The sequence below is a fragment of the Mchenga conophoros genome, linkage group LG1 (assembly GCF_057382185.1).
Source record: "Mchenga conophoros isolate Kocher_MC1m ecotype Shallow Benthic linkage group LG1, M_conophoros_male_GT1.1, whole genome shotgun sequence".
Classification (NCBI taxonomy): domain Eukaryota; kingdom Metazoa; phylum Chordata; class Actinopteri; order Cichliformes; family Cichlidae; genus Mchenga; species Mchenga conophoros.
In genome coordinates this window covers 22,372,621-22,385,407 of record NC_140526.1, presented here as the reverse complement: position 1 = coordinate 22,385,407, position 12,787 = coordinate 22,372,621, and the positions used below count along the sequence as shown (strand labels likewise).

The window sequence follows — 12,787 nt, the reverse complement described above, 5'->3', positions numbered from 1 at the left end:
ATTTAAAAAAATGTAAATGTTACTAGATTCAATCAGAAAGGTTCATATGCCCTCAGATTAATAGAAAGGAGTACATGTCTAAAAGGGGCAACATTCATCCTGCTGTGTTAGTTGACATTAGTTAGCATGCTCCAGTTCATGGAGCATGAAACAGCATTTGCATTTAAGAGACACCGTGTCCAGGATCTCCTTGATCAGGACTGGCTAGCTCATCAAGGAGCCCTAATTCCTGATTTGGAATCATTTGCTTGGAACCTGAAATCAGTCTGCTTAGCTGAGTAGCGTGCATCTCTGCCGGATGCTTTCTGTGCATCATTGAAGCAAAATATTCTGTTCTGTGATAAAAAAAACCAAACATGTTGATAGACATTAAAAAGCTTTGGGATATTTGAGACCTTGACTTTTTATCGTTTAAAATATGCAAGGTGATAGAAATAGATGGAAATACATGAAAAACCCAGGCTTGGAACCTGGGCCCTTGAAATAGCCATCTGGCTCAACCTCATGAGCTATAACAGTGCCATCATTTTCTGGTATATGCTACTTCAGAAAGAAGAAATAAATAAAATATAAATAAAATAAGAAATAAAGTTCTGTATGATAGCATCAGAAAACTCGTGTTTGTTTATTTTTCTTACAAACTGATCTTTTTTTAGCTTATTTCTATGTCATATTTCCCCCAGGTTTTCCTTGTATAGTGGCTGGATGCCTCAATTGTGCTGCCTAACGCACACTTTGTGAACCACTGGCCTAAAGGGAAGAGGAAACGAAGCTAAAACAGCCTGTTTCAGATAGTGGATGAACTCAGGGTTAGTCAAGTAGAGCCCAACAATAAGAATATGGAGCTGGAAATGAGCACGATATGTTCTCCTTTATGTATGCACTTCACACTTTACAAGGATGTTGTGAAGTAGACTTCATCCCGTTAAGGTTACAAGAACGCCATTTAACATTACTTTCTATTACTCGAAGAAATGTGACAATTCTTATTAGCAAAGATTGAAGACGTCAAATAAATGTGATTTGTCATTGGTCTTGGCCATCAATATTCGTCAAGTAACGTGTGGATAAATCTGTGGTATTAAATATTGACCCAAAAAGCTGCAGGGACCTGCCATTGATTTTTTTTTCTGAGTAATGCTCACTTCAGAAGACTTCCCAACTTTTTCTTTGTCACAGCATATCTCTATTATTGATCCCTGGAATAAGCTTTTAAAAGCCATTTTATTGTCATGTTTTGGGGCATTATACTAACACAGTGTCTTTGATGAATTACTACTTATCACCCTTTATAAATATTTATCAGCCAGCTAAAACTAATGCCAGTGGAAAAGAGGAGGCAGTGCCCAAAGCCTTATCTGCCCTGCCAGTTGCTGGCATATTTGGAATTTATAACAATCTTCAACAAATAAATAACAGGAGTTAATGTTTTTTTTAATAGTAAATATAAGAGATCAGAATCTCAACAGCCACATCTACTTTTGTCAATTTTTAAAATCAGGTTTCCATGCATTTGTTATTATTGGTCCAACTCAAGTCTCTCTTACATTCACTGTAAAACAATTAGCTGTTGCCAGACTTGTTTTGCAACAGCATGACCAAAGGACAATTGTGACTCCAATGAAATGTGCTGCGTCAGAACTGCACATGCTTTGAATGTTAATAAGACAACACTTCCTTCATTTACTGCCAACCCTTTTGTTTGACTGATGTTCAGACACTGGCAAGTCTGTGCACCTGTTTTTGAGCCACATTGGGCCCGTTTGAGCCTGTCTTTGTCCAGTGCTACTTGAATAGTGTTTTTTTTTTTCTTTTCTGGATGACTGTGCTCCATTAAGTAAAGCTTGGACCAAGATTTTCCTATTTCATTTATTCCATCTTAGAGACACAGCTGTCCTTCAGCTGCAATCATTGTGTCATGCTACCAGTTCAGCTTGGTGTTGCTGCTGTTGAAAACAATGTAGTTGATGATGAATGAGTGCAGTGATGGGGAAAATCCAGTTATTCAGTGTGAAGCTCGTATCCCTCATTTCCATACTGAACTGCAGTTGAATCTCCCGATAGCTTTTTGGGAGAGACTGCCCAGATAATTCTTCCACAAATGTCAGGGAAATGATGCTGAGCGAGGCTGCTGCAGTCCTCTTCTATGAAACTGATAACGCTCAGTCAACATTCAGAAATCCTGCTGCTGAATGCTTATCTCCTTAATGGCTCCCTGTGCACAAACCACTATTATTAAGGCTTAATTATTTTTGCCTCCTATGCTATGGGGTGTTTTCTGGAGGTCCACGATATCTCCCTTATGATGTAATGTCCCGTCGCACTCTGTAACACGCTCTCGTTGCATGGGTGGGGTATTACACGCATAGACATGAGTATTATTACAGACTTCGTTAACAGCTTGTGGCACCTCATTTGGCTTGTCATGTGTGCATATCTCCAGCACATCTTTGATTTGCTTTTATCTCATTCTTTTGAAGCTGCACACTAACATGATACTGTACATTCATTACCGCTAATTGCACTGGTCTGGAAATTAAATCAGCAGCCCAGCTCAATTAAATGATTGCTGTTATCTTGTGATTCATTTCACAACATTGATTTGTAGTTTTTATTTCTCTCAGAGGTCAAATGCAGCAGATGATTTATGTAAGCACACTGGTTCAAGAGACAGATTTCTGTGCAGCTGCTGTTGCTGTCAGTGCATCTTCTTGACTCAGTGGACGCCTTAACAACCACAAGACTTCCAGTGTTTCAGAGTTGTGTAAGACAGAAAAATTAGGCTGATACTATGTTTGTCCTACGGTACTCAAAGTCAACTATACAAGGCCCACGTAGTTCTCCACTGCACTCCACCTTCGCTATAAGGATGAGAATCACTGGTGAGTTTCTGTGGGCATCTATCTAATGTAGCTTACCAACAAAATCATGGAGGCACTCCCTTGTGGTGCTATTTGGTATTGCAACGGAAACATAAACTTTTATTACAAAGTTGTTTTGTAATTGCCAGCAGTTACTGTAAAATATAAAAAATATTACATTATACATATTTTGTTGACTGGACACAGAATGAGATGTTAGGATGGTTGCCAAGTAGACTACAAAAGTTACTACAAGTATAACAGGCCCTTAATACTTTCTGTTCTCGCCCTTGCAAGCGGCACCACACATCAAAAATAATATCTCATCAATTTTGTCTAAGCAGCATCACCTATTGTTCAGGGAATACTGCTCTGAGTGCTCACACCTTCAGTGTTGGTCATCACTATATCTGTGCATCACCATCAAACCTTCATACCCAAAGTACTTTTTATTTTTTATCAACAAGTTGTGGCAGCTGCACTAGTCTTCATTGTGTACTTTTTCCTGTGGCTGTTGCCCCCATCGGTTCTGCAGGAACTGAAGCCGTGGTACCCACCATACTAAAAACAAATAAATAAATAAATACCATCACATTTTCAGTATATTGTATAGATACAGTATAGTATGTAAAAGTATCTAAAAGTATGGGATTAGGAAGTCTATCTGTCAACTGGGCAAAAAACCCCACCCCAAACCAAACATGTTCACAAGTCACCCAATTCTAACTTATAGTTTGGCACATTTTTTTTAATGCCACTTGGTATTTGAATATTTATAGAATAATATACATCTGCCACTCAAATTTGCCAGATAACTCTTGGATTTGTTGTTCTGTTGATTCCAAATGGATCTGGGAAAAAATATGACTTTTCAAAATGTATCAAACCAGTCTGTCTTACAATTCATTTATAATTAATGAGTTAGTTCCATCATGTATACACTTTCTCATTGCTTCACTGAAAAGCAAACTGAAGTCTTTTTTTGTCACGGTTCTGGGTCTTTCTGACCCAGCTTTTTGAGTTCTTGTGTTTTTTTTATATTATGGTTTATGTTTTGAGTCCTTTGTTGTACTGTGTTTGTTGTTTCTTTAGGTTTCAGTTATGGTTATCATAGGTTTATTTCTTAGGTTTTGTAATATGGCTTCCCTGTGTTCCATGTTGCGTCTACTATGGCTTTCTGTACCATGTTTCAGGTTCCTATGTTCTGTCTCTCCAGTTGCTGTTAAGTTTACATGTCTAGAGTTCAGTCAGTGTGTTTCCTGTTTTACTTTGAAGGTCCGTGTCTCATGTCAGTGTTTCTAGTTTTGCTTCCCTTGTCTCGTCCAGCCTGATTACTCCCAGCTGTGCTCTCCTTCTGTGTCTCATTCCCTCGTTATCCCTCAGTATATTTAAGCCCTGTGTTTCTCTTTGTCAGTGTTGTAGTCTCCCTCATGGCTGTGTTTCCCTGTGTGTCAGTTTATCCATGTCCCAGTTTAGTTTTGTTATATTTTTTGTGCCATTCTGCAATAAAGCAGCTTTTTGAGTTTAATTCCTGCGTGGTGAGTTTTGCGTTTGGGTCCTTCTCCTGCCTGCACACAGCCGAAACATGACATTTTTACTAACTTCAACAATCCTTGGTTGTCTGTTGGATTTAATATATTCCATAGGCCTACAGTATGTTGGTACCACTTGGGTTACTGGATTACTTTTTAATTCCCTCTTAGCATAGATCAATACTGCTGTTAAACCAGCATCAAAAGGAGACACTCTGAGGTTTAACCCCAGTTTAAACACTCTAGTTTTTCTTGTGTTTTTTGTCATCATAGTTATTTTAACAGTCCCAGCTTAAAGCAGTTCACTGACTGCACAACAGATGTTTTCCAAAACTGATGTTGTTGCCGTGGTGGCTGTGAGCATGTTTAGCTGACTTCACGGCGTACAGTTTATTATATGAACTTTAAATGTGTAAACAACGGTTCTGAAAAAGTGTAAATAAAACAATAATGCAATCATGTGTAAATCTCATAAACCTAGATTTTATTCACAATAGAACAGGAAACATCTCATATGTTCGAACTGAGAAATTTTATTATAAGCAACCACACATGTAAAGAAGGCTGTAAAAGCTGAAGGAACATTTTTCAACTAACACTGTTTCCTCTGCACTAAAGAGAAGGAACCATCAGGTTTGGTATCAGCGCTCAGTTTAAAAGCCTGCATCTCTGATGGTAAAGGGGTTCACTGGTGCCTCTGAGATTGGCAGCATGCACATCTGGAAAGCCACCATCAATGCTAAAAGGTATATACAGGCTTTAGAAGACATGGTGCAGTTTAAACATTTGGGTTTCTTTTAGCTTGTGTTTTGAATTAAATATGGGTTGATGAGACTTGTATATTGCTGGTTTCTGTTTTTATTTACATTTTCCTTTCCAGTTCTTGAACTTGGAAATGGAAGAAACCATTAGTATGAAAGAACAGGAATAACCTGGCCAATCAAAGCTTGTGATCTGTGAGAAAATTGCTGTCAAGTTATTTTGGTGTCTCTACTTGCAGTGTTGTTACTTAGGGCATATCAGTAATGTATGAACCTGACAATGATTTACTAAAATAAATGAATAATGCATTTAAGAAATGATTAGGCGGCAACATCATGAAACTGGCAAAAACTCTGCCATATCCAAAACAAAACAAAAAGACTGAATTGATGTCAAAGATAAATTATTCTCAGTTTAATAGCAGCCATAGGTATAGGGCTGCTGCATATATTTCCCTGAAAGAGATTTATGGAAGCAGAAAGCTCAATTCCAGGAAATAGGGAAAGAGAAACAGAGAGAGGAGCGAAGAGAAAATGGAAAGGGAGGAAGATCTGATAAGTAACTGAGGCATTCCCCTGATGGGAGGGAGATAGCTCTCTACCATCCACTCAGTAAGTGTGGGCTGAAACTCAGATAGCACGCTTAAGCAGGACAAAGTGGAGATGGAGAGCTCCCCCTTCAGCCTATATCCTGCTGGCTCCACTTTACTCTGCTCTTTGTGGATGTCAGCCTCTATGAAAGACCCTCTGCATCTTCCACCTGACACAGTGCCGAGAGGATAACCTGCCACCACGGCGAGTCCAGCGGCGTCATGATGATGCATGATCTCAAAACAGGTCAGACTGTTGCCATTATGTGTATTACATAGCAGTATATAGTGGTAGAGAGATATGTTCTCATAGTGGGAACAGTTTGCTTTTTCCCACTGGAGTTTGTTGTTCCTGAAAAAGTTCTATAAAGATTGTACAAGGAGTTTTCATTGTATTCTCGTAGTGTGATTAATTTCTTACAGAAAAACCAGAGTAGTTAGAAACCTCAAGGTGTTTCTGTTGGTGTGAGAGAGTATTAGGTGCTCCGTCCACAGCGCCTTGCCCTTGGTACCCTTCTGTCTGGACCTAACCCATGTATTGGACAGGGATTAGGCTGAGCGTCTTGTTTTGCTGCAAAATATTGCATAGCGTGCCAGGGCTGAATCCAGTTGTTGCAGCAAAGAGAGACAGAGCATGCTCATAGGAACTGAGTTGCAGTGCTGCTGTTTCTGCACAAATTTCTCAGGGAAGGTTTTTGGTTCTCATGAAAAAAAACCAAACTGTCATTTGGTGTTCAGAGTTTGGCAACTGTATATCAAACTCATTTCAGTTCATATAAAAAGCTCCATTTGATGGTGTAAGGGTGTTTGCATTTGGGCAAACTAAACCAGTATTTTTACTTACAGCCCCCTTTTTTGTGGCTCAGCTTAAACTGACACAATGAGACATGCCTTCTTGAAGTTCACTGCAAGGAGAAACATCAATCATTCTTTGCTTTATCTGGTAAAACTCTTGACCCGATGGTTTTGAATGCTGAAATATGCAAGCCTTGAACTCCTGTCAGGATAATATATACTGCATAGTTATCAGATGATGCGTCCCTCACTGGTGTATTGCAACATTTGACTTCATAGGAGACAGAAACAACTGCAGGATGACTGAAAACACTGTCATCTTTTTAAAGTTTTGTTTTGCTCTTTGTGTTGACTTACAAAACTCTTTTAAACAAATCGTGCAACTAAATGAAACCTTCGGTGCTTCCCCACTACATAATTTAGATGGCTGTTCGGTAGCTCACGTACAGGACGTTTATTCCCCCGTCCTTTAAAAAAAAAAAGCATCGTCACAAGCTTTCAAGGAAGCAAATTTTCTCCAAACAAATGGGCCCAGTGTGCTGCATTGTTGGTACATTAGCTGGGGATGCTTCAAATTCCGTGACAAATAGTTCAGAAGTAATGCGGCTAAAACAAAAGCCTCAAAGAATGCAGATTCCTAATTAACAGGGGAGCCTGGTGCAGTGCTGCTGCCTGTATGTGCCCAGTTCAGCTCAGCAAATTATGAGTGGTCAAATCTCTGCGTGTGCGAATGCATGGGTGTGCAAGTTTTTGTTTATCTATGGATATTTAAATGCTGAATTCAATGCAGGATACACGTGATCGTAAACATGCATTTTATATACCGTTTATACTTGAAGTCATGTTTTTACATCTGCAGAATTGGATTTTTTTTCCTGTGAACTTTGCTGAAATGTCGACTCATAAATCTTTCCAGCCTGCTCTGTTTGTTTCCTCCTCCCTTTGCTGCATGGTGATGCAGTGAAGAACCACTTTCTGTTTCTATCATTCTGCGTCTGTATGGTGCTGAAACTTAGCAGCTTTCCTTCAGAGCATTCACCCCCCTCCCCACCTCCCACTGCACTATAATCATTTATTTACTACTGGCACACTTTAAGTGAACATAATGTAAACATTTTTTTTATCTCAGCAATGTGTTTATCCGTGCCTGTGTGAGTGCTTATGAAAGTGTTTAGCTTCTGCATAGCAGTATTTACCCTGTGAGCGCACAGTATTTTTCAGCTTCAGTGCTGTTAACGATGACAGTGACGATTAAAGGAAACAAAAGAGAGACAGTGAGAGAAGAATTTAATAAATCACTAGTAAAGAGTATCAACTTAAAAGGATTATTTGTTTGTTTAACCCATCATTGCTCCCAGCCTTTTTGTCTTTTGCTTGAATGAAACCATTTCTTTAAGTTGCCAGAGTCGAGACTTCAAACCTGAAATTGCATCTATGATAGCAATATATCAAATGCAATGCAAATTGCTCACCGACATTTTTTTTGTAATATTCCAACATAAAATTGTTAAAAAAAATAAGGAAAAAGTTCAACGGAAAAGAGCGATAATGATAATGAGCAGTGGCAACCTGTCCTGGATAGGCAACAAGTGAGGTACTTTAGATAAATCCAGTGAATGAGTGAAACTAAAAATACCCCAATTATTAGTTTATAAGGATGGGCAATCAGACTTTAAAGCTTGTAAGAATGAAATCATCCATTGAGTAAACCTGCTGGAAACAGGTTTCAGGGCCTGCAGCGTGGCATTATATTTGTTTAGGCTTAGTTTGACACAGTTTGTTGAGTTTGTATTCAAGGAGGATTTGAAAAATATTTTTATTTTGGTGTAAAAAGTGATTATTACCATCATTGTTTAGTCACGTGTAATTATACAACAGACAACAAATAGAAACTTGTCGTGTCATGCTTTTCAGCCCTCTTGTCACCAGTAGCTGCTGTTTGCTATTCTTTCATGTGACAGTAACATGTGTTTATGCTCTAGTTAAAGCAATGAATGGCCCATCTAATTGAAATCAATAAAGCTTGGTGGGCTGGCTTACGGAGAATGCTGAGCCCTACACTCTGTGTAAAGCTATATGAGCCTTGGCTGGCTGCAGGGCTACTGAAGATTCTTTTTTTTGCTGTTGACTGAATCATCACTGTAAGCTTATGAACTTTATGTGATATTTTTACCCTCATCCAACAGACAGCTAGGAGTATAGAAACACAGGTGTGCAGGGAGTTGATCCAGAAGGAATATGATTAATGACTTGATACTCCTTTTCTTATTTCTCTTGGTGTTGTCTCTCCCTCTGTCCTGCAGCCACAACCTGAAGGCTACATCATTTCGGCATCCTGTGACTGGACAGATTTCCCCTGAAAACATAGATTACACACTACAAGACAGGTGAGCTGGCCTACCTTTTTTTAAGTGAATGATGTATATGACGCTCGCTTAAATATATAAGTTAGTTTACGAACCTGAGATGGGAGTCTTTAGTGTTACTCTCCTTGAAACATGCCACAGCAGGGGAGTGCGAGTGTCTATTCTCCACTAACAAGAAGATTAAAATTGGTTGATTTCCAGTTTGTTGTTTATTAGCAACATAACCAGCAGTCCTTGTCAGAACACAAAAGGATGGGCACTGTTGTATTTGAATAAACTGAATGCATTCATCACCATTACCATGGTATTTATAACACCATAATGGAATCTATGGCAATGACACAACACTCACATCTCGCTTTGATCATATTCATATCACGTCAGGAGCCATGAATCTGACTCATCAATCTGTTATGCTAACGCTGGCTGTATTATAACAGCGAGTTATTCCGGCCCACCTGGGCTGTTTCTCTCAATGCCGTTGACACCATAAAAGCAAGCTCCTGACTGTGTGCTCACTGAATTGTTGAGAACTGTTGATTGAAAGGAGGGATTTACTAGGCGGCAACATTACTATATTGTCATGGCACGATAGTCGGATTTATTTCCTTTTATGTCATTGTGTAAATCAAGCAAGGCATTAAAGCTACACAATTCAAGGCAGCAGGTGTCTGGTTGTATTTAAGCTGTCTGGTGTAAGATGATCGTGCATACCAAATATTCCACTATAACAGCACCATGGCGGGGCACAAGCATCTGTTAAAGCAATATAAAACTGATTAAAGTGATTCATATGCATCCTCCACTGTCATTCACTTCTTAAAACTCTCCATCATCCCTTGTTCAGTCCTGCTGAGACACGGATTTGTATACCATCAAAGGGGCTTTAACGCTATGGATGCCTCACTTGCATATTTTCAACAGTAACAAAATGCCACTTCTGATCTCTTTAAGCTCATAAAAGTAAGAATAACACCTGTTTTATGTCTGCTCTACAACAACATTACAAAGATGCCACGCAAGGGAAAACACAAGTTAAGAAAAGTCAGTCATAGCATATACACTAAGTGTACGGTAATTATTTTTATTACTATAAAAGACACTGACACAATTCATACATATGCCAGTCACTGTCTGTGTGAAGTGTTGAACTGAGCTGAGGGAAACATTGCACTCAAAGCAAAATGGATGCAGCACCACAGCTAAAATCAGTAAAAGGTAGAAAATAATAGTAAAGATAGTCTCGTACAAAAGTAATTTCAATTATATTTTACTTGCAAGGAGCCAGACTGTCATTCTACCTGTCATTTTTCAGAGGAATGTTTTTTGTTTTGTTGGTTAGTCACTTAACACTGACCTGTGAATGACTAACTCAAAGGATGAATCAGTGTTATGACAACTTTAAACGGTGTCTTTCTCAGGCTGTTGCACTTTTTTTTCTGTGTGTCTGTTGAATTTATGAAAAATGTCCAACAGTTTGAAGGCATAACGTTGTTTTTTTGCACCAACAAGGTGCTTAAAGATAAATTAGCCAAAAACTTGTCATATTTCTGCACAGTGTGGAGTGTGTCCTTACAAAAATCTGAGAAAACTGGACGAATAGAGGACAGAAGAAAAAGTGACAGCCCTACAAAACTATCTACAGCAGATGGGCAGTTCCCGAAGCCATTAGAAGTCCTTAAGGAACAGAACAAAAAAAACTGAGCAAAGATCAGATATATATGGCTCTTCCGCTGATCCATCTACTGTTCACTGAAGCACCATCGGTAATGGTCTCAGTGGAAGGGTAGCTGTCAAGAAGCCATTCTTAAGGAAGGGAAATAGGGAGAAAAGGCTGATGTATGCCAAATTACACAAGAACTGTTCTGAAAATCAGTAGCAACAGGTCTGATGAAAAGATGACTCCACCAGTCCTTCAAATCGTTATCAGTATGTATGGATGAGGTCTGAAAAGAGGCATGAGCGGAGGCTCTGTCATAGTTTGGGGTTGCATTTGGTGTTGGGAATTATCAGATTTTGACTCAACATGCAGTGCTGTCTGGAAAGCATCTGATTGGCAAAAGATTTGTTTCTCAGCATGACAATGATTTTAAACACACTGCCGGTGTGTATGCAGATAGGCAAACACACAATGGAACACTATCAGTCACAGACTGGCCTCCCCAGAGTGTGGACCTTAACGTTATTGAAGAAGTGTGGATCATGTTGAATGAGGCACTCAACATCCAAAGAAGAGCAAAGTTTGCCTGAGCCAGTTTAGGCAGTGTACCAAATATTTACTTTCAAGTTTCCTTAGAATTATACAGACTCTGTCTTTTATACTATGTTTCCAAATAGGCAACATATGAGCAGTGCATCAATTTAGAAGTAATAAAAGACTGCAAGATGATACAATTTAATATTTTAGTGAAACATCATTGGACACTTCATATCTGGTAAAAGCTGCATGTCTTAGACTTTATAACAGTGTGCAACACAAGCCGCCTGTAAACTCATCCACTTGTAAAACAGGAGTGAGTGCTCTTTCAGGCCTTTTCTGCTTTTCCTCTGGATCTACTTCTACCACATGCTTTTTTATCCTTGGTCGTTGCTTGCTGATAGCTAAATTTTATTTCTCCATTTCACAGCATGCTTAAATGTTGTTGCTGGTTTTTTTTGTTCATTAGTATGTTGACATTAGGGGTTCATTCTGCTTGTAATAATACTTTAATAGGAAGTGGGTTTCTTCCATTAATAATTGACTCACTTATTCCCTGGAGATATTGAGGACAGGCAGATCAGGAAAAGGAGCTTCATGAAGCCCGGTTCCACAGAAAGGTTGATCAGACTCTGCTTTACTGGCCTGAAGTGTCAGAGTTTGTCTAGATTATTCTACCAGGATCGAGTCATTGAGTCGCATGTACACTCACTGTCTAAAAAGATAAAAAAAAACATCTAGTCTACCTCCATTTCCATCATAGCAGAAGAAGCAGGAAGACATTCCTACTTCGACACCACACTATGTGAAATATTGCTCCTCTCATCCACATGCCACTACAAATCTCCTGGGGAACTGCTCCAATGACAGTGGTGGTAAACAGTATGAAAACTTCACATAAAACAGCAGAGTCCCCTTGATAAGACAGAAACATCCTGTAAAACTGCTGGCAGCAGTCCAAGCTTGGAGTGAACTACTGTAAGTTGTGCTCCAGTTTGACTTTCCTTTTTCCCCCCCGCTTGTTCTACCTGTATGTTTTCTTGCTTTAGTCTCTGACAGATGCCTCAGTCTTACCTACTTTTCTCTAGATTGTGTGTATTGCGGCACACAAAGGGAAAATCAGCACAGATCCTCTAGATTGTGTGTATTGCGGCACACAAAGGGAAAATCAGCACAAGGATCTGCTCATAACCTATTTATTGAACAATGCAGGGGGAGTTAGGACATTGTCAGGTCACATTAGTTCCTGTTGGTAAATTAGGTTCGACTAAGCACAAACTACTAGGTTACATATATAGCACAGAGGTCACCTGACTACTCATTAGTTATTCCTTCAAGGACCTGACTGATATACCAACCAGTACCAATGTTTGGTCACATAGAAATCTGATATTCGAATATATCAGCCAATATTTATTTTCTTTTAGTGGACACGAATGTTTTTTTATGACTTGTTTGGCATCATACAGATGTCACAGAGAGGAAGAGTCCTAAATTAAGTGTTTAAAGCAATCAAAAACATTTGGATCATCAGGAATGCTTGAACACACACTGACCTCATTATCTGAAGCGAAAACAGGTAGGTCACCTTTAAACATGTCACTCTCACCATCAGTAAATTTGTACATGCCCATTGAAGTTGAGATGCAGTACTTTTTGGCCAAAAATGATTGAAGTTTATTTTT

The 12,787-nt window shown here is 39.0% G+C and overlaps 1 protein-coding gene across 11 annotated transcripts in view; it reads left to right on the top strand.

Moving 5' to 3' along the window:
• The window catches only part of plekha7b (pleckstrin homology domain containing, family A member 7b), a 74,618-nt gene that overhangs the window by 27,924 nt on the left and 33,907 nt on the right, over positions 1-12,787 (top strand). For all 11 annotated transcript variants that reach the window (XM_085269998.1, XM_085270033.1, XM_085270016.1 and 8 more), the window contains one exon: positions 8,843-8,926. In XM_085269998.1, the coding sequence (XP_085126124.1) occupies positions 8,843-8,926 (84 nt within the window). The remainder of the gene's footprint in view (positions 1-8,842; positions 8,927-12,787) is intronic.